Below are 24098 nucleotides of genomic sequence, written 5' to 3' on the forward strand. Positions count from 1 at the left end.
CCTTTTCTACTGCTATCCTCATTAGGTGAATTCCAAATCACCCTTTGACTCAGAATATGTCTTACTGTGCTCTTCAAAGTCATTAGTGGTGACACTAATGTCCTTTGAAACAACTAGCTATTTTTTCTTCTCTATTTGAAATTCAGATAACAGTTGAGTCTGGTGAAATGAAATATGAACTAATTTGTATGCTAATGCCCTGAAGAGCTGCTATAAGTTGTAAATGACTTTCCATAGAGAGCTGCTAGTTGACTTTTTTATTTGTAAATGGCAGTTATAAACATTTTCTTTACAAATACAGTTAAATTTCATGTACAGTGGAAGATCCTGCTAAACTTAAGAAAGTTAAGTACTTGTCATTGGAGTATACTTCTCTTCTAATTATTTACTTTAACTGTGTCCCCGATGCTTTTTTTTTTTTATTTTCCTCATTAGTCTTTTTTTTTTAATATCACAAATTCATTCTGTTATCTGCCAGTGGCCAAGTACTGTAATGGTTATGCTAAATGTCAGAAAAATAGGAAAAAATTAGAGATCCTGTATATATGATTATTCCTTTGCTGTAATGCTGCCCCAGCACCAATCTCTAAAGCTGCTGTGGTATTGGCAGCATATTCTGTTTTTGGCATATTTATGGTGGTATATTTATGCAATCTACCCATATATCATAAGCAAAAACTGACAAAAGTCTTCCACAGGTGATATAGTTGTATTTATAGTAGGAAAGACACCTAATAATACCATTTGGTTGGCATTTGTGATATCCTGGGATGAAATTCCTGTGGAGGCAGGAGCTTGCAGTAGTTATTGCTGTGTTGTGCGCAAAATAAACTGTGTTTCTGACATCTTCAAGATTCATTTAGGAAGAGTTGTATGGTTTTTTTTTTGTTTGTTTGTTTGTTTGTTTTCAGACATGAATTTGTTTCCCAAGCCTTCTGGTGAAGAATTTTGATTTGGAAAAAAAAATTCTACATTAAAGTTCTGGAAAGGTGGTCTTGACAAAATTTTTTAATACTTGTCTTGCAGAATATTGTTTTTGTATTGATTGTTAGATTTCTTTTTCATCAAAGTATTTTAGAACAGCAAGCATAATGAATGAATGAGTATGATATTTTTTCCCCTCTTTTAAAGGTATAAACCAATACGTCGACGAGTAATCTGGCTGATTGGACAGTGGATTTCAGTTAAATTCAAATCAGACTTGAGGCCTATGTTGTATGAGGCAATTCGTAACTTGCTTCAAGACCAAGACCTAGTGGTAAATATAAGAAATATTTTGGGTTATACATTTTCTATAAACACAGGTGAAACATGCATACTGTACCTTATATAAACCTTGGAAACTCAATAACATCACACTTCAAAGTCTGTTGTGTCGGGCAGAAAATAATCTGTTGGGAAGGTTTGAGGGAGTCTGTGGAAATATTGGAAAACAAGTTCACAGGCACGAAGCCAACCTTTAAGATGTCCCCTAGGTGATGAATCTGGGAAAATGAATGGCAAGAGCAACCATCTGTTTTTGTAACAAAGTTGTGAGGCATCTTGAGATAGATCACTTATTAACTCAGGAACACTTTTTGTAGATAAAACAAGAATATTCTGTGATACAGTCTATCTGGTATACAATATTATTTAAGCATCAACATAGCTATTGTCTGCTGACAGATTGTGATAAAAGTCATTGGTTGCTAATCTGAGCACAACTCTGTGGTTTCAATCAACAATTTCAGTTTACCAGCAGGTGAAGTTAAGTTGAGAAGCTGTATTAGTGTTTTTTATTTTGAACAGACCTAGCATCTACCCAACAATCAAAACAAAGAAAAAACAAACGAGACTGCCAAAACCTAGCTAGTTTGTTAAATATTACTAACTGGCAATCTAACAGTTATTTCTGTGATTCCAGACAGCTTTAGCAAAAGCAGGATGGGTTTCCCTGCCAATATTATGACTTCGTAGTTAGTGCTTTCCCGATATCTAGCAGGGAAGAACATGCTACCTTTTGAGTTTGGTTTATTTGCTTTTTGGGTGACAGCAAGACATGAGATAATCTCAAATTAAACTCCTTCACTGTTGCGACAATTTCTTTCACATGCTTATGATAGAAAGATCTTGCTTAATTCTTTCTTGACGTTTGTGAAGGTTTTTCTTGAGTAGTTTTTCCAGGTGGTTTCTCCAGGCAATGCCAAACTAACTGTAAAGGATACTAAAATTAAAGCAAACAAAAACGTGTCTTGAGTTGAACTAACCAAATTTCTTTATCAGAAATAGTGTAGCCAGCAGGACTAGGGAAGTGATTGCTTCCCTGAACTTGGCCTCTGGTGAGGCTGCACCTCAAATAAATACTGTGTTCAGTTTTGGGCACCTGACTACAAAAAGGACATCAAGGTGCTGGAGTGTGCCCAAAGAAGAGCAACAAAGCTGGTGAAGGGTCTAGAGAATAAGTCTTATGCGGAGCAGCTCAGAGAGCTGGGATTATTTAGCCTGGAGAAAAGGAGGATCTGGAGACCCTATGGCTCTCTTCAACTACCTCAAAGGAGGTTGTAGCAAGGTGGGGTCAGTCTCTTCTCCCATGCAGCAAGCGATAGGACAAGAGGAAATGGCCTCAAGTTGTTCCAGAGGAGGTTTAACTTGGATACTTGGAAAAATTTCTTCACTGAAAGGGTTGTGAGGCATTGGAGAAGGCTGCCCGGGGAAATAGTTGCTTCACCATCCATGGAGGTATTCAAAAGACAGGTAGAAGTGGTGCTTAGGGACGTAGTCAGTGGTCAGTAGACTTGGCAATGCTAGGTTAATGGTTGGACGTGATGATCTCGGAGGTCTTTTCCAACCTAAATGATTCTAGGATTCTATGTTTCTATGATTCCGTAACCAAATTTCTTAGAGGATGACAGAACACAAAGAACAATTCAATTACTAAAATAACTGGTTTGATATTTTTAGATACTATGTTGATAATCAGGATAATGTTTAATCGACATAAGTGTTATGCATATTTTGTCTTTTAGGTTCGTATTGAAACTGCTACAACACTGAAGTTAAATATCCTTTTACTAACATAGAAACTTGATTAATTCTAAATTAGATGTTACTGGAAAATAAGCAGCTTTTAACTTACTTCCAACATTTTCACATTATAATTGTTATGTATTCATAAAATACTAGCTTACTGTAGTCTTGTGCAATGTGTATTATTTTCCTTAATGGCTTTTTACCTGTTGATGACTTTGAGTTCAGAACTGATCAGTTCTTACCGGTAAGAGCATTTATATGGATGTATTCTCATGAGCTGGCATATCCGTAGAGAAAGGCAGGAAAAAACATCATGTCCTATTTCTTCTTAAACCAAGCTATTTAGTAATCAGTGTGTATGTGTGTGCATTTATTTTTAATTTTTTCATAGGGCAGAATGTGAAGATTCGTGTTGCTGCCCTTAAGGTTGCTGATGTGCAATATTCAGACAGACAATTCAAGACCTCTCTATTATGATTATTACAATTTCTTCTTGTGGTGTTTAGTACTATATATACCGAGTGTTACCAGATGCTAAGATTTTTCATGCTCAGACAGTATGTATGCTGTTGTTAGTGAATAGTTTCCTTCTTACCTGTTTCAAACAGTACTTTCCAGCATTCTGTTGCTTCAGTAGTAAGCATAGACATGTGGTTAAAATAGTGCATTAAAAACATGGATTTGTTCTCCTATTTTGATGTTTCTTAACTTCGTCATCATTGCTGGCATTGAGTAAATAATAAAATGCTACTTATAAATGCAGCAAAGATGTATTTTGATATTTAAATTTAGCAGGTGTTTGTCCTCATTGGATTATGACCTCTGTGTAATTGTAACTCTTCGGGGGGAGGGAACAAAATGCAGAGTGTATCTATACTCTGAACATTGGAATTGGTTAAGATGTCTTTTTAAGTTCAAAATCTAAATTTTACCTGCTGATCCAAGAGCTAGAAGACCATACTCTTGCTCTGACCCTAGCAAAGTGTTCCTTCTGGAGTGATGGCCTTCAGCTTCATAGAATTTTATTTGTGAAATCATGTTCATACTATCTGAAACATGAAAATTATCTGTGTTCAGATTGATTACATACTTCAACTGTTATGTAAGAACATATCTGAATCATGTTGGTTAGTCTGTGGACATCTAGTGTGCGTTTTTGTAAATGAAAGAGTAACATTTTGCACACTTTATGAACTTTGAAAGACACTTAATCTTTCGGGGTTGTAAGCATACTGAAAAACTGCCAATTCATATCACTGATTGGAAAAGGTTTTTCATCGAGAGGGTGGTTGAGCACTGTTTGGACAACACTCTCAAACATAGGGTTTGATTTTCGGGTGGTACAGTGTGGAGCCAGGAGTTGGAGTCAATGAATGTTGTGGGTTCCTTTCGACTCAGGATGTTCTATGATTCTTGGATAGTATTTTTGATGGTCTAATCCCTATTTTTTTTTCTTTTAGTATCTGGAATCCATGTTCACACTGCTCTTTCAACTACTTCAGGAAGTAACAGAGTGTGACACAAAAATGCATGTTCTTCATGTTCTGTCATGCGTGAATGAAAGAGTCAATGTACAGGTATTTTTTCTTCTAGAATTCAGACAGTGTTAGCTTTGTACTAACACCACAGAGAACTTACTGTTTTTGGCTTCTGCAAAAATAGTAGAAAAATGGCATTGGTTAGTCGACTGGTTATTGTTATGGTAGGTGCCTGTATTATTTCCTTTATTTGGTCATCTACATTTTAGTTTTCATTTATCTTTTTGTGTAATATTGTTCTTGTTCTGTTACTATAACTGTTTAAATTACTATTTATTTTTGGCATTCACTCACGCTTTGGAGTACAGAATGAATTCCTCTGCCTATTTTAATGCATTTCTTGCAATTTTCATTATTTCCATTTTGTATTCTAATTGTATCATCTTACATCTGACCTATACCTTTATTAAACCTTATATATTAAGAGACATGTCTGGGGACAAAATGCTTTACATTCCCAGGGAATGCAGTTAAATTTATTTCTCATTGGCATGGGTAAGGGTCAGGATTGCCTGTACAGCACTAGTTAACACAAAGTTGCGTGCAGTTACCAACTTTCTGCTAAAGTGTATTGTTTGGTTTAAACTTAAAAGATGATATTTTTGCAGGTGTAAAAATGAATTGTTGACTGCTTTTGTCTCTTTTCTGTTTTGCTGTATTATTCTATTAAGGTCAGAGACAGTGCATGCTTTGTAGTTTCTCCACCTTCTACAAGTAATCCTGTCTGAGAGCCAAATGTAGCTCTCCTAATTTTCCATCGTAGGAAAAGCCAACGTGACAGCAGATTTCCCTGCATTTGTATTTATATCAGCCATGGAAGCAACAGGAAAAGCAAGTTCAGTAAGAGTCTTTATGAGTCTGTTAAGGTTAATTCATTAAGTACTGTAGGAAAAAGGTAGACTAAAGTTTTAGCCCTGTAGAGCATCACAGAAAAATTTAGGTTAAGACAACCATCTGGAGGTACACTGCAAGCTCACAGCATGTCAGAGGTTATTCAGGACCCTCTCCAGCTGAATTTTGAATATCTCTGAGAATGGCAATTCTGCAGTCTTTGAACTGAACACTTGGTGTTTTATAATAACTGTGGATAAAAGCTGGCATCTGGCTATTGACTCTTGTTTCTGGGAGAAAGCAGTTGGTGTGTGGTTTTATTTGTGCTTTCTTTTTAGTAGGGGAGAAACTTTTCAGATGACACTGTCTGTGAATATTATTGAGGTTGAAAGGGTTTATATAGGTTTTAGAATTATGTTCAGTGTCTTGTCGTGGGCTCTTTCATTCTTGTCATTATCACAGGGTAGATGTAACCCTGTAGTGATTCTGTCTTTCTCCCCAGAGCTGACAACATTTAGTTTGAACTAGAATTCAGTGTGAAGTGACAATTTTCTTATTTCTATTTAAAATTTTATATCATTCCTTCTCAAAAAAAGGTCTAAGTTTTGATCTACATTGGAACATTTATATCTGAGTTTACTTTGTTATTCTTGCTTTTTGTACTTTTCACCATTTTGGAAAACTTCTTAAATTTAAAATAATCTTTAGGGATTGATAAATGCTTAATTCTTAAGTCTTAAGCACAGAAAACAAAACTCTAGCTTGTTGATAGTCCTGCTGTTACAGATGTCAAGAGAATAGACATACACTTAAAATGTGCAATGCATCATGGGTATTTTGCTTGCAATTGAGAGTTTGTGGTTCTTTGAAGTCCTGTTTTTTTTTTTTTCTCTAGAAATATGATCATGGTAGATGTAACAGCTTCAGATTAGTGTCCTGCTCTGGAAACTTACTATGTTTGAAAACTTCATGTAAAATAGCATTCAGCAACCACATTTATGTCTCTAAGGATCCTTTTTCCTGGTACTGCTTCTGGTCTTCTGAAAGGATTCAGCAGTTGTGTTGTAGTGCAGACGCATATCATACAGATATTGAAACGTCTTCAGTTATTAAGTTATTGTTCATGTTCTATGTAATACCTAAGCTTTTTTGTCACCTCAAATGTTACCATAGGTAGCATGTTGTTTTCAAACCACTGTTCAGTCAGAAATCACTTCAGTCGCAGAGTAAGGAATATGCTGTTTAACGGAGACCTCTTAAATCTGTCAGAAATCATGTTTGGGGTAAATTAATGGCATTTTTTCACGTACTAAGAAACACATTTGTGTTTTGAACTTCAGATACGACCATATGTAGGATGTTTGGTTCAGTATTTACCACTCCTTTGGAAACAGAGCGAGGAGCACAATATGCTACGGTGTGCCATTCTAACCACCCTAATCCATCTTGTTCAGGTAAGGTGTCAAAAGTACAGAAATGTTGCTAGTGTCTCCTTCACTTTTATCAGTCATGTCTGCAGGTTCTCAGTGTGTGTGTGTTTGGGGGGGGGGTGTTTAATATTTATAGAGATAAATTTGGATATACTTTACATATTTTGGCTTTAAAGACTATTTTTAAATGCCATTCAGTCTTATAAAAACATAGTGCTATGAATGAAGATAACCACAGGTAATGTTAAGTATTCAACTGTTTTATTTCGAGAGGGTTGTTCAGGAAAAGCAGTTCTTTAAGGAGATATACTTGTGTTCTGGAGCCTTTTAGTTTGGTTTTGTAATCTTGGAATTGAACCTCTTTTAGTGTCTGTAAAGCAGCTTGTTCTGGCTTCCTTTGTATCCCAGAAGACATTAGGAATGTCAGTCTCTTCTGACAAACAATGTATGTGCTTCAGACTTCAGCAGTGCAGGTGTGCCTGTTTCCCCATTGTGTTTCATTCAGCTCTCAAGGATGAAAATTCCTATTTTGGCTGCAGGCTTTATGTGGAAAATGAGCCATTTCTAAATCATAGGCTGAGAAGTAGGCCATCATAACTAGCTTCAGAGTGGTGCCTGTTTTTTTTTTTTAATTTGGCTTTTAATTCAGGCTATCATCAAATGTTCATCATTTAAATCCTAACTGTTTGGTTTAATGTCTTTCAAGGGGTTTTTTTCGCATTAACTAATTATGGGTCATCTTGTTTATTTAGCATTCTGACCCTTCTGTTACCATTTTTACTGTTGTCTTTTTACTGTATAACCTATGATACCTGTAATGTGCACTTACAATGATTTCTGCAACATTATGTAGCACATGGGAAATATACTTTTTCTCAGCTTTTGTTCTCTTCTACTTTGTTCATGTGTAATATGGAGCAGAGATAATAGCAGCTTTGAGCTGCCTGCGTTGTTATATAACAGATTTGCATCACACACACTTGTGTTTGTATTTCAAATTTTTATTTTCTTTTGAGAATTCATCCACGCTTATAAGTCTCTTTTTGAGTATACTTGAGTATTTCGGCTTTCTCAATGTATGTTTTAAAATGGTATTGTCAGAGCTATTAAAATTTCTTTGAGCATGGTCTGTCACCTTACCTTTGTTAATGATTGCAACTTCTAAGTGCAATAACATAAAAATAGTAATACTGAGAATGAAGGTGAATACAATGATTCTCAGACCACTTTGTTGTAGATTTTTGTAGATTTTTTTGTAGTTCTGCATGTTGTAGGAAACTTTTCCTGGCCCAGAATATGTTGGTGGTGTTTATCAACATTAGGTTTCATTTGTACATAGTTGTTCATTTAGTTAATTTTGTTCACTTAGTGTCTTACAGTTCTCAGAGATCAAGAAATCTAGGTAACTTTTATACCTAGATTTTGCTATATAACATTAATAGCTACAGTATGCAATGTTATATCTAGAATGACAGTTGCTGGTAATCTGTAGTCAAATAAACAAGTTTTGACCTTTTGGGGGGGGTGAATTCCTGATGGTAATTTGCCTTTCTTTCCTGCTTTTCTGTGCTATAGTACTATGAATTCTGTAATTCTTCTATAGGCTTACTATAAGGAAATTACAGAAATTATTTGCTGCTTTATCCAAAGACAATGATAAGATCTAGGTATAACTAAATCCTTAAATCTGAAATAACAAGAAATATCTCTGCTCTTGGCAGAAAAAAATACAAATAAAATGCAGTAAGTTAATATAAAAAAAGAATAAAGCAATCTATAACCATATACCGCCTGCAGAATTAATGCTATTAAACACTTCCCTAATATGCGTTGTATCCCACCTTCTCTAGTCCATACTGTATCTCCAAATAAATAAATAAATGTAGAATTAGCAAAGATTATGAAGGGCTTCTAGGATGTAGGGCAGCTTCCATACAGGAAAAGACTGAATATGCAGGCAGTCTTGAACCTGGGGAAAGGCATGACTAAAGCGATATTATTAGAGGTCTATGAAAACAGTAACAGTGGAATGAAAGTGTAAAGGGAGCTGTTATACATTACAACTAAAAGAAAAGTTACTGTTCTTTTAAAAGCCAGGTTAGTTCTTTAAAAAAAAAAAAAAAAAGAAAAAATTCCATAATGCATAAATTGTGGAATTCCTTACAGACCACTATGCAGGCCAAAACAAACTCAAAAGAGTTTAGGCACATTTATGGAAGGTTCTTTTTCTTTGCTGTTGTTTCTCTTTTAATCAAAATTTGTTTAACAATAGGAATAATAAATTATTCTACAAAATAAAACCTTAATTGAAAAACATTAGATAGTTTTAAACGTAAGTTCACAGATGTTAGTAATTATATAAAAGCTGCATTCAGTTAGCCTTAGTTCTCTCTTGTAGTAATATTGCAAAATGGCCAGTAGTTTCCAATTTAAGAATTCCAATCTTTGTAAAGTTAGTTTTAATTTATGAGTAGCTTCAACAATGGTTATCTTGAGTGTATTTTTTTTAATTGTTTTTGTTTTTTATTAACTGATGAAAGAAAAATGTATTTTACATCTTTGGGAAGGGAGACATCTTTGTATATGACTCATGAATCACTTCAAAAACAAACAAAAAACTTTATCATTAGTCTGTGAATCTTTGTTTAGGAACAAAATCAAACCCTTCTGTTCTTAGAATGTGTCAAAAGATTTAGGATGTAGTAATGTCCAAGTAATTCCTTTCTGATCTTTAGCATAATTTATTCAGCATGTAATCATTTAGTATTTGTTAAAGCTGTGAGTTTTTCAAGAAATGGAATGACCAGGGAATGTTATTTAGGAATGTGTACTGTTCTTGCTGACCATTGGTAGCTGCTCATTCTCCAAAAGTTTATATAAATTTCTCAAGACTTGTTGAGAGAGAGCTCAAATATCAAACTAAGCAACTTCATGTTGTATGAAATGGAAGCAGGTTCAGTGTTTGATTTCTCAAATACGTGTTTACAGTATATAAATAGAACAGCATTATAGATCTTTTTCAGTTCTATCCATGAAATGCTTAATTTTTTTTGAAGCATTTTACATATTGTTTTTTATCTACTCTTACAGGGCCTGGGAGCAGACAGCAAAAATCTCTATCCTTTTCTACTTCCGGTTATTCAGCTAAGTACAGATGTTTCCCAGCCTCCGCATGTCTATCTTCTGGAAGACGGTTTGGAGCTGTGGTAAGAAAATTCTTTATCAAATGTAATAGTTAATTCTTCTTTTTATATCTTCAGAAGAAAAAAAAAGGAGTATAACAAAAGCTTTCTAGATATCTTACCTTGACATCATCTATACTAGACATTTTCTAAGAAGTAATGTTAGAATGTTGGTAAAAGAAACAGAACTGAAAGTGACTACTTGAGTAGGAAATCCTTTTTGAGGCAGTTCGTAGCAACATACGGCTTTGTTTAGATAATAAACAGCAAGACAAAGTCTAGAATCTCTTTAGTGTGCATGCTGAACTAACAATTTGACATGCTTGACCTGAGCACAATAACCCATTGATTCTCAGAGCTTGTTGCTGGAAGAGATTGTGTGTTTTAAAAGAAATAAAATGGAAAAGTTATCTTTCGGGTGTCATGCTATCTCATGCTTTCTGGTGACTGAACATAAAATAAGAAGTGGCACTGATCTGTTTTTAACTGCCTCCTATAAAGGCGGAAAGCTTAACCTGAAACAAATTCAACACATTTCTTTCCTACAGGATAGGAATATATTAAAATTGTCTTAAAACAGTGAGAGATTCATTAGATCTAAATTGTAAATAAGTATCTGTAATTCAAACGCCTAACCTGAAAATGATCTGTTTTATGTTACAAACTAAGATCTATAATGCTGTTGGTGGGGAGGAGCAACTTTAAATTGCAAGATCTTCACAAAATTTAAGACAAGGTTTCAGATCAGAACTTTCATATTTTATCTTACTGACCAAAACCATTCTATGATTTATTAATGCTGATCTTGAGGTGGTTGTTCTGATGTCTGTGCTGAAGAATATATATGGTATTTTAAGTTGTTGTAGAGCATCGGAGATACCTGAATGGAGCTGGCAGAAATGTCTGGGACTCTAAAAACTATTTGAGCCAGCTTCTACTGTAGCTCTTGAAGCACTGCACACCTGGTCCTTACACTGTCAATATTCCCATCTTCCATCTTCTCTGAGTTCAGCCCAGGATCCCCAAGTCAGATGCTTAAACTTTCTCACTGCTCCATTTTTGAGGTTTCGTTATTTTTTTTTTAAATCAACAACCCTCCCACCTGTAAAACAAACAAACAAAAACCACCAGTAGCATATCTTTGTTTTACTACGTTAGAAAACCGGATGACTCTACTAATGTGTCTTTTTTTCTCAGAAAGAGCAGTCAGGCATTGGGATGGGTTGCCCAGGGAAGTGGTGGAGTCACCATCCCTGGGGGTGTTTAAGGAAAGGGTGGACGTGGTGCTTAGGGACATGGTTTAGTGGGTGACATTGGTAGTAAGGTGATGGTTGGACAGGATGATCTTGGAGGTCTTTTCCAACCCTAATGATTCTATGATTCTGTATATTGTAAAGGACTGATACTGGACTTGGAATATGCTTCAAGCAATTGCTACGTGTTTTTTGTGGGTCATGTGCATGGTTACTTCAAGTTGCAATGCTTTACATCTGTCAAAATGATTAGTCAATGTTACTCATAAGTCATCTGAATTATTTCGTTTAATCTATTCTTAGGTTAGTGACGTTGGAGAATAGTCCTTGTCTTACACCTGAGCTCCTGAGAATATTTCAGAACATGTCCGCCCTTCTTGGTGAGCCTTTTACTAATAAAACTTGTTTGCTTTTTTTTTTCAGCTGCCAGTATTGTTACTGAAAATCTAACACCAAATTTGCTGAGTTTTACTGGTATGGGTTATATACTTGCCTGTTCTGCTTACAGCCATAATGATGATTTCCAGTTTCAAGAATTGAAGTTTCCATTATTAGCTTTACCATTGTTTGGTCAATAATTACATAGGAGGTTTTCAAACTCCCTAAATGTTTAAAAGTGTATTGGACAAGCAACACTGAAATTAAAGGCAGTAGTTTTGCCTGAGTTGTTGCCAAATATAAACTTAATAATGAGAATTAAAGTTCAGATTTTTTTTCTTTGTGAATAAATGCAGTATAAAAATTTTGCATTTCAATTTCATTGTATAAATATTTTTACTTAATGAAATCTTTAGTTGTGCTTTTTTAGGCTATGGAGCTCATGTAGCAAATTATTCTTTTTTTTTAAAGGAATGTTTTTATAAGATTACAGAAGCTGGCTTTCTTCTTACAGATTGTTTTTTGGCTCTTAATATTTTATTCTGACTGAAGGTCAGTAGAAGGTTGCAACACAGTGGGTAAGCAGAAGATAATTCCTCCAGTTACACAGTTGCTTCATGTACACTAGGTCTCTAATGACAACTGTGCTCAGGAAAGTTGTATTTTGTACTGGTTTTAGTACAATCTTATCTCCGGATATACCTTTTAGTTTCTGTAGCTGCCCAATACTTACTCTTTATCTTCACTCATATCTACAAACATTCCCTTTCTCTTCCTTGTTCTGTGTTAGTAGCAGGTAGTCTGCTATGGGAAACTCACAATATACAAGTGGTCATGATTTTCATGGTTGTATCATGCTACCACTCCACTTGTGTTAAGTTCAGAAATGGCCTGTGTTTGTACTTTCCGTACGTTTGCTGCTTCTGTTTTCTGCCCACCCTATTCTGCCTAGTTTTCAAGCACATTCCATGGTGGTGATAGGTATGAATGGAAACCGTGGCACACTCTGCAGACAAAATGTGGATGTATTACTAAATCATAGAACCAGATAGCAGCTGGCTTTCTGGGTTGCAAGAAGACATTGCTGGCTCATGTTGTGTTTCTCATCAACCAGAACCCCCAGGTCCTTCTCCTCAGGACTGCTGTCAATCCATTCTCTGTCCAGCCTGTACTTGTGCTTGGAATTTCCCTGACCCGTGTGCAGGACCTTGCACTTGGTGTTGCCGAACTGCGTGAGATTTGCAGAGAGCTACTTCTCAAGTTTGTCAAGGTCCCTCTGGATGGCATCTGTTTCTTCCAACATGGTGACCACACAGCTCAGTGTTGTCAGCAAACTTGGTGAGGGTGTGCTCAATCCCACTGTCAATGTTGCTGACAAAGATGTTAAGTAGAGCCAGTCCCAATACTGACCCCTGAGGAACACTGCTTGTCAGTGGTCTCTATTTGGACATTGAGCCATTCACTGCAACTCTGAATGCAGCCACTGAGCCAGTTGCTTATTGGAGTGGTCCATCTGCCAAATCCATGTCTCCAATTTAGAGAGAAGGATGTTGTGTGGAACACCGTCAAATGCTTTGCACAAGTCCAGGCAGAGGATGTCAGTTGCTCTTCCCTGTCTACCAAAGCTGTAACCCCCTTGTAGAAGGCCAGCAAATGTATCAGACATATGTGCCTTTAGTGAAGCCGTGTTGTCTGTCACCAGTCACCTCCTTATTTTCCATGTGCCTTAGTAGTTTGCAGGGGGATGTGTTCCATGATGTTGCCTGGCACAGAGGTGAGACTGACTGGCCTCTAGTTCCCCAGGTTGACTTTTTTCCCATAAAAAAAAATAAATGTTATGTTTCCCCTCTTCCAATCAGTAGAAACTTCACCAGACTGCCACGAGTTCTCAAACATGATTGACAGTGGCTTAGCAACTTCATCCACCAGTTCCTTTAGGCTCCTTGAATACATCTCATCAGGTCCTGTGCACTTGTGTACTTTCAGCTTCCTTACATGGTCTCAGGCCTGATCCTCTCCTACAGTAGGCGGTCCTTCATTTCCCCAGTCCCTGCCTTTGCCTTCTGTGACTCGGGTGTTGTGCCTAGAGCACTTCCTGGTGCAGATTGAGGCAAAAAAGTCATTGAGTACCTCAGCCTTCCCCATTTCATATGTAACCAGGTCTCCTGTTTCCTTCTTGAGAGCACCCACGTTTTCCCTAGCCTTCCTTTTATCAGTGATGTACTTGTAGAAGTCCTTCTTGTTGCCCTTGACATCCCTGGCCATATTCAATTCTACCTAGCTGTCCTAACTTGACCCCTGGCTGCTCAGACAACATCCCTGTATTTGTCCCAGGTTCCCCATCCTTGCTTCTACCATCTGTACGTTTCCTTTTTGTGTTTGAGTTTGGCCAGGAGCTCCTTCATCCATGCAGACCTCCTGGTATTCTTGCTTCACATCCCCTGTGTTGGAATGCATCGTTCTTGAGCTTGGAGGTGACTGCTGCAGACAAGGCTGCCTTTGAGCTTCACGTTCCCCACAAGCCCCTCCTTCTTCATGAGGCCCTAGAGAATGAGGTCTATCTTCTATGCTTGTAACAATTTGTTTTTGTTTCTTTTAATGAATCCTGGAGAAGAGTGAGACACTCCTTTGGAAAAAATGTGCATTCCTCAAAGGAACGTTCCTTATTCTTATTAAAGACAGTTATTGTATGATGCTGACAGCATAAATATTACAGTTAAGCTAGGCAGATTTTACTGGAGGTGAGGCTTCAAATGTGCTTCTGTCATTTTTTTCTACATCAGAGATGGAGTTGAGTGATGAAAATACAATTGCCCTTGCAATATATAATCATAAACCAATTTCCTTGTATAGCCTTGAGTTACTAGTTTACTTCTTGATCATTTTTCTGATAAACTTTTGTTTTCTGAGTGTCTTTTCAGTCAAAAGTTTTGATTTCTATAGTCCAAAATAGTGTATGTTTTCCAGAAAGCAGAAACCATTCTGATGCACAGTTTGCCTGCAATTCCCTTTTTGTTACATCTGGCTGGACTGCTTCCACATATCATAAACATGGCAATGTGATGTTGAAATAGTGCTTGAATCTTAGGTTAGTGCTAAATTTATTTTAAACTTATGTAGTTATAAAAACTGCAGTATTTCCAGTATGCCTTAGGCACCTGCTTTTTTGATACATTGTACCTGTAAAAGGGATCCTCCACTTAAATCCAATGCAACAACACTGTTTAAGCTGCAGCCACCTGAAGAAGAAAATATGTTAATCAGAAATGACTGTGCAAGTTAGTTAAATTACTGCTCTTAGTTCTATAAGTTCCAGTATACAGTGGCAGTAATTATATGAAACTTCCAACATTTAAGAAAAACACTTCTTTACCCATTCTTCCCACCATGGTGATAAAAGTACAGGGCAGAGTAGTTTAACTGGCAAGTTTGTTTATTTTCAGTTGGTAAGATGCAGAAATCCATTTGAATTTTGAGATCCTCAAATTCTTAGTCTCAAGATCCTGATGTCTTATGTGCCTTAACTTTCTGAGATAAAATAAATGAAAAAAATGCACTTGAGTCTGGTTCTCATTCAGTCTTAAGTCTTCTGGTGAAGGGGAGGTCGTAAGTAGATGATTGCTTTGCATATGTCTTTTGGAGCTGGCGGAGAATTATCTTCAAGGCACTCCACAAAATTATTTTGTTGGAAATACAGTATAAGGAATATGAACCTTCTGACCTTCAGTTTCTGAATTTATTCTTACTGAATGGAATTACTCTAATACACAAGTAATACAATTGTTTTTCTGCTGTGATTAACTAACTACTCCGTCAGTGACTGTGTCCTTCTGAAAAAGTGTGCTATTAGAGGTCAAGATGGTTGAACTAGAAGAGCTGGAAGGAAAAGAGGAAAGAAGTTCTTAGATGAGATTTTTGGACATCAGAGAGAGGCAGCATACTCTGTCCCACTGAGGAGGAGAAAGTAGTTATGCCAGGAAGCCTTTCTGCTGGAGAAGTTCTGTACGCATTTTGTCTTCTTATTTCATCTTCTTCACTGCCAGATAATGATTTTTAAGACTTGTGTTAATGTTACCTCTCACAGAGGTACTGTATTCATGTATGTATAGGTGACAAACTACTATGGGAATTGAACTGTAAATGTAATAGTGCAGCTTTGATAACTCTCACCCAAAGGTATTGTAGAAAAAAGCATTGATAACCATTTGTATGTAAGCGTGTGTTTTAGAAGGCATAGAAAACAAGCTGACAGTCTTAGATTGTATCTTGTTGAGTTTATTGGCTTTTTGCTGTGTTGTAGCTTTTGCTTTGCACTAACTGCTTTTGTGATGAGGTCCTGTGCTTACATGGTTGTGACTGTACACCATTGTCCTGGTTTCAGGTAGGACAGAGTTAATTTTCCTCCTAGTAGCTGGCAGGGTGTTATGTTTTGGATTAGGATGAGAAGAGCGCTGATAACATGCTGATGTTTTAATTGTTGTAGAGCAGTGCTTACACCAAGCCAAGGACTTTTCAGCTTCTCGCTCTGTCCTGCTAGCGAGCAGGCTGGGGGTGCAGCAGGAGCTGGGAGGGGACAGACCCAGGACAGCTGACCCAAACTGGTCAAAGGGGTATTCCATACCATCTGACGTCATGCTGAACAATATATAGGGGTGGCTAGCCGGGGTGGGGGGGCCGGCTGCTCGGGGATAGGCTGGGCATCGGTCAACTTTGAAGACACCCCTGCTACTTCCTCTTATGCTTTCTCTGCTGAAGATGATCATCTTTACTGATAACAGTACCTTCAGGGTCCTTTGACTTTAATTCCTAACTTAAATTTACAGCATAAAGAAGCAATTGTTCACCCTTGCTTCTCCTGGATCTTTTGGGAGAATTTTTGACACACATATTCATGTGTCTGTTGGGAAGCTGTTCCAGTGCTGGATACATAAAAATTAGTTTAGGATTTAGTTAGATTTTTTTTTGTGTCCTATACATTCCTACTACTTTTTTCGTCATTTGAGCATCTCTTTTTCATGGCCATGTCATAGGCTTGTGGCATATATCAACACAGGTATATGTCAGACATCTCTTTTAACAGTCAACTTCAAGGGAAAAAAATTAAAGTTTTTGATTTTTAACTAGTCCAAATGTAATATATAGTTTTTCCTTTTCAGATAAATTTGAAAGAGCTTTTCATATCCATTTCAGGATACTAATGCTGTTAGAACTGGATGCGAGTGGTACAAATCAATTAGATTTGCTTCTTAAAGTATTATCAGTGCTGTCTTTAAATCTTAAAGATATAGGAATAGAATGTTACATTTGATAAGAGTTATTTCACTTGCATAGCTGACCTTCCTTCAAACAGCATAGTACTATCACTGATGTACAATAATAAATCACAGCATAATTGTAGTATTTAATTTTCATTTTGGCACTGTTAATGTTTAAATTCTGAAGGAATATAATTGCCCTACAGAGGGGTTGCAGAGGTTCTTCCATCCATCTCTTAGTGCAGCAGATTGAATAATGTGGAATGGAGGAATATATTCTCTGTGGATGAATGCAATTCTGCAGCAAGACTGCTTAAAATTACAGCTAAATCTGATACAGTTTCAGGTTGGGGTAAGTCAGAGTCAAGACATACCTGCTTTGAGAAGCATCAGGTTTAACGTGAAAAATGCTTTTAGTAAACACTGATCTTTATGCACAAATGAGCAATTGAAATTTTGTAGTTACTTATGTCTTATCTGTTTTCTTTCTTCCGGCGAGAAATAATTTATTTCTTATAATTTTACTACTTGATTTTTAATATCTTTCTATCAGCTATCAAAAGCTGAGTAGTATTTCATGTTTAGGTGACCATTTATTTATTTGTCTACTGCATCATTATCTGAAACTTAATGTATGGTTGTATTCAGTAAGAAAAATTCTTCAGGCTTCTAAGGAGAATGCAAGAACTTCAGAAAAAAAAGTGCAATATTAGTAATATCATAGAACTGGTTTGAGTTGGAGGGAAGGTTGATGATGACCTGGTTCCAGCTCCCCTGCCATGGCGGGGGGGAGGGTGGGGGGGGTGGCTACCCACCCCCCCTACTAGACAGGGTTGCTCAAAGCCCCAACCAGCCTGGCCTTGAACACTTCCAGGGATGAGGCATCCACAGCTTCTCTGGGCAACCTCTTCCAGTGCCTCACCACCTTCATAATAAAGACTTTCTTCCGAATGTCTAATCTAAATTTGCCGTCCTTTAGTTTAAAGCCATTATTCCTTGTTCTGTTGCTACACTCCCTGACAGATTCCATCCCCAACATTCTTGCAGTCCCTCTTTGAGTACTGGAAGTACATCCCCAACATTCTTTGAGTACTGGAAGGTCTCCCCGGAGCCTTCTGTTCTCTAGGCTGAACAGCCCCAAATTTCTTAGCCTTTTTTTGTAGGAGAGGTGCTCCAGCCATCTGATAATCTTTATGGCCCTTCTCTGGACTCACTCCAACAGATCCATGTTTTTCTTATGCCTGGAGCCCCAGAGCTTAACGCAGTACTCCAGGTGGGGTTTCATGAGTGGAATAGAGGGGGACTACAAAATGTGCTAATAAAGCTAATATATTAGAATCTTTTGATGAGGTTCTTGGATGGATGACTTGAAAGTCCATCTCTTTTCAAGTCAAGATATTTAAATACTTAAAATGAGTGATAATAAGGCATGACCTGTACAATCACTGAGATACTAAAGTAATCACGCATTCAAACCTCTCAAAGGGCTATGTCAAATAACAGAAACTTTAATGATCTTTATAATCAGAAGGGAAAGAAGGAACTGTTCAAACTTGCTAGAAGTTTTCAGATACTATAATAGAAAACGAGCCATAGTTTCTGTCCTGGAAAATTATCTGTAGAAGTTTTTCCTTTATAAGCATCACTAGGTGTAAGCCCCACTTTCATACAGACTGCATGCATTTAAGCAATGGAACACATATCAGATCTCGGCCAGGTCCTGGTGTTTGTTTAATCTGATAAGGATTATTCTTAATCTGTGTATTAGGCGCTCCCTGACAATGTGCCTTTTACCTCTTTCTTCAAAATGCAGCTGTACACCATCTATTAGATCTATGTGCTTTCCTTACTGAAGTACTCATGGTATGGCCTACAGCTCAGCTTGTTTCAGTCTAGAAGCTCAATGCCATTTGATGTGGCTCGTGGGTCAGACAAGCAGACTTGAAATCTTTCTTTCACTCATTCTATCCAACAATTAGTGAATCAAATAGGAAAGAGATGATGTATCAGAAATTGCAGGACTCTCAAATATATGTTTCGTTTGTTCTGTCTTCAGTAGCTTCTTAGTGCACTATTACATCCAAAACTTTATTTTATTTGTTTGACTAGAATTGGCTTTTGGGTTCATAAGATTTCTTGTGTTTCCATATGAGAACACGTTAGCTGAACGTGAACCCTTGTGGTAACCTAGCAGGGAAACAGAATGTGAATGGTACTGAATGGTACTGAATCTAACAACCTTTTTTTTTTTTCCTATTTGTAGGCCTTTGGCACCTTAGTGCTGTATGACAAAAAACAGTTTTAGAAGTGGATTGTTTTGGTTCTATTTCAATTTGGTTATGAGTTTCTGAATTGCGTGTTTATTTTTTTATTTTTTTTCCAGAGCTGAGTTCAGAAAACCTCAAAAATTGCTTTAAGATCATCAATGCTTATATTTTCTTATCATCGACTGAATTTTTGCAGGTACATTACCATGATATAAAACCTCATGTTCCTTATTAAGCACCTTAATTCCCTACTGGCAAGTTATTGTTTTTCTTTTTTTAACACGTGTTGGGAAACACTGGGCACATTAACATTTATACTCTTGGTCATTTTTGTGTATATAAGAATGTTAAAATCCTAGAATCATAGAATTGTTTTTTATGGCACATGGTGAACACTCAATAAAATCAGATTTCTGAAAGATTTAGAAATAACGTTGGTCAGTTTAGTAGTTTCCTACCTGAAAAGGTCCTATGCAGGGCAGTAATCATTGCTCTATTGATTCTCCTGCCAGATTAGAATTATGATAAGTTCTATCAAGAAATAAATGAACTAGTGATATTATGTCATGATTTAAAATCTCCTCTGTTAAAAATATCACTAATTGTTTTGAAATATATACGTAAACATATAAAGCTTAGTGCAAGCTGGAACATAGGAGGTTCCACTTAAATATGAGATGATACTTTCTCATGGGGAGGGTGACAGAGCACTGGAACAGGCTGCCCAGGGGGGCTGTGGAGTCTCCTTCTCTGGAGATACTCAAAACCCGCCTGGACGCGTTCCTGTGTGATGTGATCTAGGTGTTCCTGCTCCGGCAGGGGGATTGGATTGATGATCTTCAGAGGTCCCTTCCAATCCCTGACATTCTGTGCTTCTGTTATTTAATTTCAGATGTATGCTGTTGACTTGTGTCGATCATTTTGTGAACTCTTAAAGGACATCACTACTGAAGGTCAAGTTCAAGCTTTAAAGGTAGAGTACAATGAAAATAATGTTAATATTCAGCTCCAGACATCCGTATTCTTACTTGCTAGTTCTGTCAAGTTTAAATAACATTTTCAAGTATGAATATAGAACATGTAGAAAAAAACAGCTGATTTAGCACATCTTATTACTGGAGTCAGAGATGTTTTAAACTACATATTTAAAGCGTATGTATTGGGAGCGTGTATACATGCACACATGTATTTTCAAAAATATATATATATTTTACCAAGAGAAGGCTAGTATTGTCCCATACAGAGCACTGTAAAAGATGATTCTATGATAATTAGTTGATGTGCTTGCTGTTCCTGTACCATCTCTGCAATGCTTTAAGTCATGTGATTTCAAGATGTTTCTAAGTACATTTAAGTTTGAGTAAAATAATCTTTTTACGGATTGATTTAGATTAAGAGTCTGAGATCTCCACTTCACATAGATTGTTACAGAAAGAAGGTTAGTGAGGGCTTGCACCCTCATGAAAGCAGTTTATTTTGCAGCATGGTGGCAGCACATTTAAACAAGCAGATGACCAATCGCTGTATGGCAAAGATGATGTTATCCTTAGAAAACCTTGAGGACATTGAGTTGCAAAACAAAGATTATGTTTATGATTAAGGTAACTTGATTTAATCTGTGAATATTGGTGACTCAGGGAAGATGAAGAAAATTTATCAAAGCTATTCAATTCTAGTTGAATTATAAAATGGAGAAGACAACATGAAAAGTACCAGCACTTGTAATTACAAATAAGAAGGCAAAATTAAAATGGTTAATAAGTTTTAAAAGTTGTCGTATTTGTTTTTTCAGCTTGATTCAGAATTCAAAAAAAATATTTTCCATTATTTGGTTCAAAATGCAACATAGAGAAATGATTCAACCCTAAAAATTTTCAAAATCATTCAGCACACATCAATAATGTAGGTTCATTTTGAGTGCTTCTAATCATTATATGTAAAGATAGATAACTACCTAATTGCCATATCTAACAATCCAAATCTGAGATTCATCTGTACCCTGTGAATCGTAATTGATCCCTTTGGTCATAAATTAATTTTACTTCTCAGTATTCAATACCAATAAGAATAATAATCAGAGTTAAAGTTTTGTAACTGGCAAGATAAGGCTGAAGTGATGAGTCTACATATATACATTCATTATAAAAAATCTTTGTGATTTTATTATTAAATAAGCACAAAGCTTCAAAATTTACTTTTTCCTCCATTTCTGTACAATTGCTAGAATTTAATAGCTCTTGGGCCAGTATTTACTAAATACTGAATATACATACTCTTTATCATGTACGTACTCTTTATCACATTGCTTTGTGTAGCACACTTATGTTTGTACTGTGACATGATGTTCAGCCTATTTTTGCTTTTGTCATAAGTTACTTTGTAATAGCAACAGCTGCTTAGATGGAATTGCTAGATGTTTTTTAAATCATTAAAAAAAAACACCACTATTTCCACACAAACTTCAAATGGTGTTATGCAAGAGATCTTATGAAATTCATAAGCATTTAAAATATTAAATCTGACCCTTCAAATATTCCTTTTGAAGAGCTTCAAGAGGAAATAAAGTTAGAATAAGAACTTTAGTAGTAATACAGAATGGTATACTATACAGACTAGTAACTGTAGTTTATTACTACTCACATTTTCAGTGGAAGTACTTACTAGGAACTTTGTGTTGCTTATGAAGTCCAGTTCATTATAAATACAACAGAGGCAAAATTAAAATCTCACCTATCTCTTTGGGTTGCACAACTACTTGCAGAAAGAATCTGTGGACAGGGAAACAACAGGAGGAGTTAATAGTCCTCCTCCATTTATAATTCCTGCTGCAGGGAGCATAAGGACTCTAGTTCTGTAGCTTAAAATGTTAATACCTATCCATTGATGGTATTATTGGTCTGTTGTTGGGCAAATACATTATATAGCAGCTTTTAATCTGAACCTTAAAATGAAATAACACTAGTAATATGGCATATTTATCCACTTGGCTCCAGTGTGACCTTGCATTAGCCACAGTTTGTCCACTGTAATTTGAACACCTTCCTAGTATGCCTATCTGATTCCAAAGGGATAACTGAAATATCAATGTAAATATTTGTATTCTAAAAAAAGTTTTCTCAGGTATCATACTGATGTGTTGAGCAACAACAAAAAAAAAGATAAATATTAGAAACAAATGAGGGAGTGTTCTGAAATACTGTGTTATGAACAGCTTTGGCTGGGCTGAAAATAGGCATCAGAGCAGTAAATAAAAGCATACGGTTGAAGAATCTTAATTTGGACTGATTAGACAATTTATTACAAGATTGCTGAGGCTTGATGTGACTTGATTTTCTAATTATCTGAGAGATTAAACAATGTGTTTTTTTCTGCTGTTTTTATCCAAAGATAAGTGATACTGTAAACAAATCCGTAGAAATAAGGCGCACGCACACACAAAAAGGAAATAAAGGGGAGAGACCTAATGAACAAAATTAGTATTTTGGTAGTAACAGAATTACTCTGAGTAGTGTATAAAAGAAGGAGAGGAAATCTAAAGCAATCAAAAGTGGCTTAAATGGGTTTTCTGTGTGTGTGTATGATGACTGTATTAATGCACATCTTAAGACAGTTGAAATGGTTGCTAAATTATTCTGTCAGTAGCAGTGGTTAGTGTCTAAGGACAATGAGAGGATTACGGAGCATGAGAACTTAGATCCATCTGTCTTACAATAACTCATAACTGTCAAATGTGTTAGGTAAATGAATACCTTTTTCTCTTCTGGAGGAGGTTGTATCAAGCAAATGTTAATCCTCTTGTCAAAGAAGTTCTGACTTTTGTGGTCACTTTGAAAATTCTTCTGAGATACAGGACTTCAAAAACTCATTCTTAATATTTTAACTACTGCTTCATTTAGATTCAAGAGCAATAAAGTTATTGCTTACAACAGTTTACTTTAGATAGTTTTAGTCTGTAAAGTAATCCTGCAATAAAGAAAACTCTTCCCCTATGTGATAAAAGTTCTATTCAACAAGTTTTTGAACAACATCACTTTATTAAGAAAACTGAACTTGTCTGGTAGCGTTGGCAAGTAATGAGTTTTTCTTGGGAGTTTGAACGTTGCCAAGAGAGACTTTCTGGAAACATTGTATCAGTTTAAAACCTCTGTTTGTTCTGTTAGCTCGAAAATAGGTTTACCAATAATTAGAAGATACTTTTGTTGCTCTTGGTGGTCTGCACATCAGTATCATTGGTGAACATACCACACTGTGTTTTAATGATGACAATATCTATACATCTCCTCGGTCTTTTCATTCGATTACCAATTTGAGTCTTGGATGGCCTTGTATTTCTCTAGGTGTTGTATTAGGCTGGTAAATGTGTACCCTGTTCTCCTGAGCAAAGTGTCATAAGTCACTTACATGTATAGATGAGAAAGGAAAGCCATTTTTGACTCTCTTTTCCCTCAGGTGGACTTTGTTCTCCTTGTTGTCAGGTTAACAAATTGGTTCCAGATTTTAAACAAGAACTAAACAACTGTATTATTTCAGAGGAGTGCAACAGACTCTTTCATCTACAGGAAGGAGCCTCTTTTGTTGGGATTTCAGCAGCACTATTTTTGGCTGCTAGCCTCTAAGTATCCACAGAGTTTCATAAGCAGCTTGTTGAAATCAGTCTCAGTGCCGTTAATTAAATGGTAAAGTCTTTATCTAGTAAAATGCATTTATTAACAATCCTTCTGTGCTGGACCTTTTACTTGGGTCCACATGCAACTGAAAAACAGGTTGGATGCACTACGCATAGCAAATTCCCAATACTTCCAACAGAATTAGCAATCTGAATTGTCCCCAGTATCACTTGGTATGCAAATTAGAGCCCCTTAATACATGTTTTACCTTAGTGGTACATAGTACTTGTTTTCTCTGCATGAAAAAGTTTTTCCTTCTTAGGGAGTAATTTCTGAGTCTTTTCAATT

The 24098-nt window shown here is 36.3% G+C and overlaps 1 protein-coding gene across 6 annotated transcripts in view; it reads left to right on the plus strand.

The window, feature by feature from the left end:
* Nucleotides 1-24098, plus strand: part of IPO11 (importin 11) — a 106789-nt gene that overhangs the window by 41309 nt on the left and 41382 nt on the right. For all 6 annotated transcript variants that reach the window (XM_035553676.2, XM_035553681.2, XM_035553677.2 and 3 more), the window contains 9 exons: nucleotides 1132-1258; nucleotides 3006-3039; nucleotides 3213-3253; nucleotides 4470-4586; nucleotides 6719-6832; nucleotides 9899-10014; nucleotides 11547-11623; nucleotides 19260-19339; nucleotides 20036-20116. In XM_035553676.2, coding sequence (XP_035409569.1) covers nucleotides 1132-1258; nucleotides 3006-3039; nucleotides 3213-3253; nucleotides 4470-4586; nucleotides 6719-6832; nucleotides 9899-10014; nucleotides 11547-11623; nucleotides 19260-19339; nucleotides 20036-20116 — 787 coding nt within the window. The remainder of the gene's footprint in view (nucleotides 1-1131; nucleotides 1259-3005; nucleotides 3040-3212; nucleotides 3254-4469; nucleotides 4587-6718; nucleotides 6833-9898; nucleotides 10015-11546; nucleotides 11624-19259; nucleotides 19340-20035; nucleotides 20117-24098) is intronic.

This window comes from Cygnus atratus, chromosome Z (genome assembly GCF_013377495.2).
Source record: "Cygnus atratus isolate AKBS03 ecotype Queensland, Australia chromosome Z, CAtr_DNAZoo_HiC_assembly, whole genome shotgun sequence".
Taxonomy (NCBI): Eukaryota; Metazoa; Chordata; class Aves; order Anseriformes; family Anatidae; genus Cygnus; species Cygnus atratus.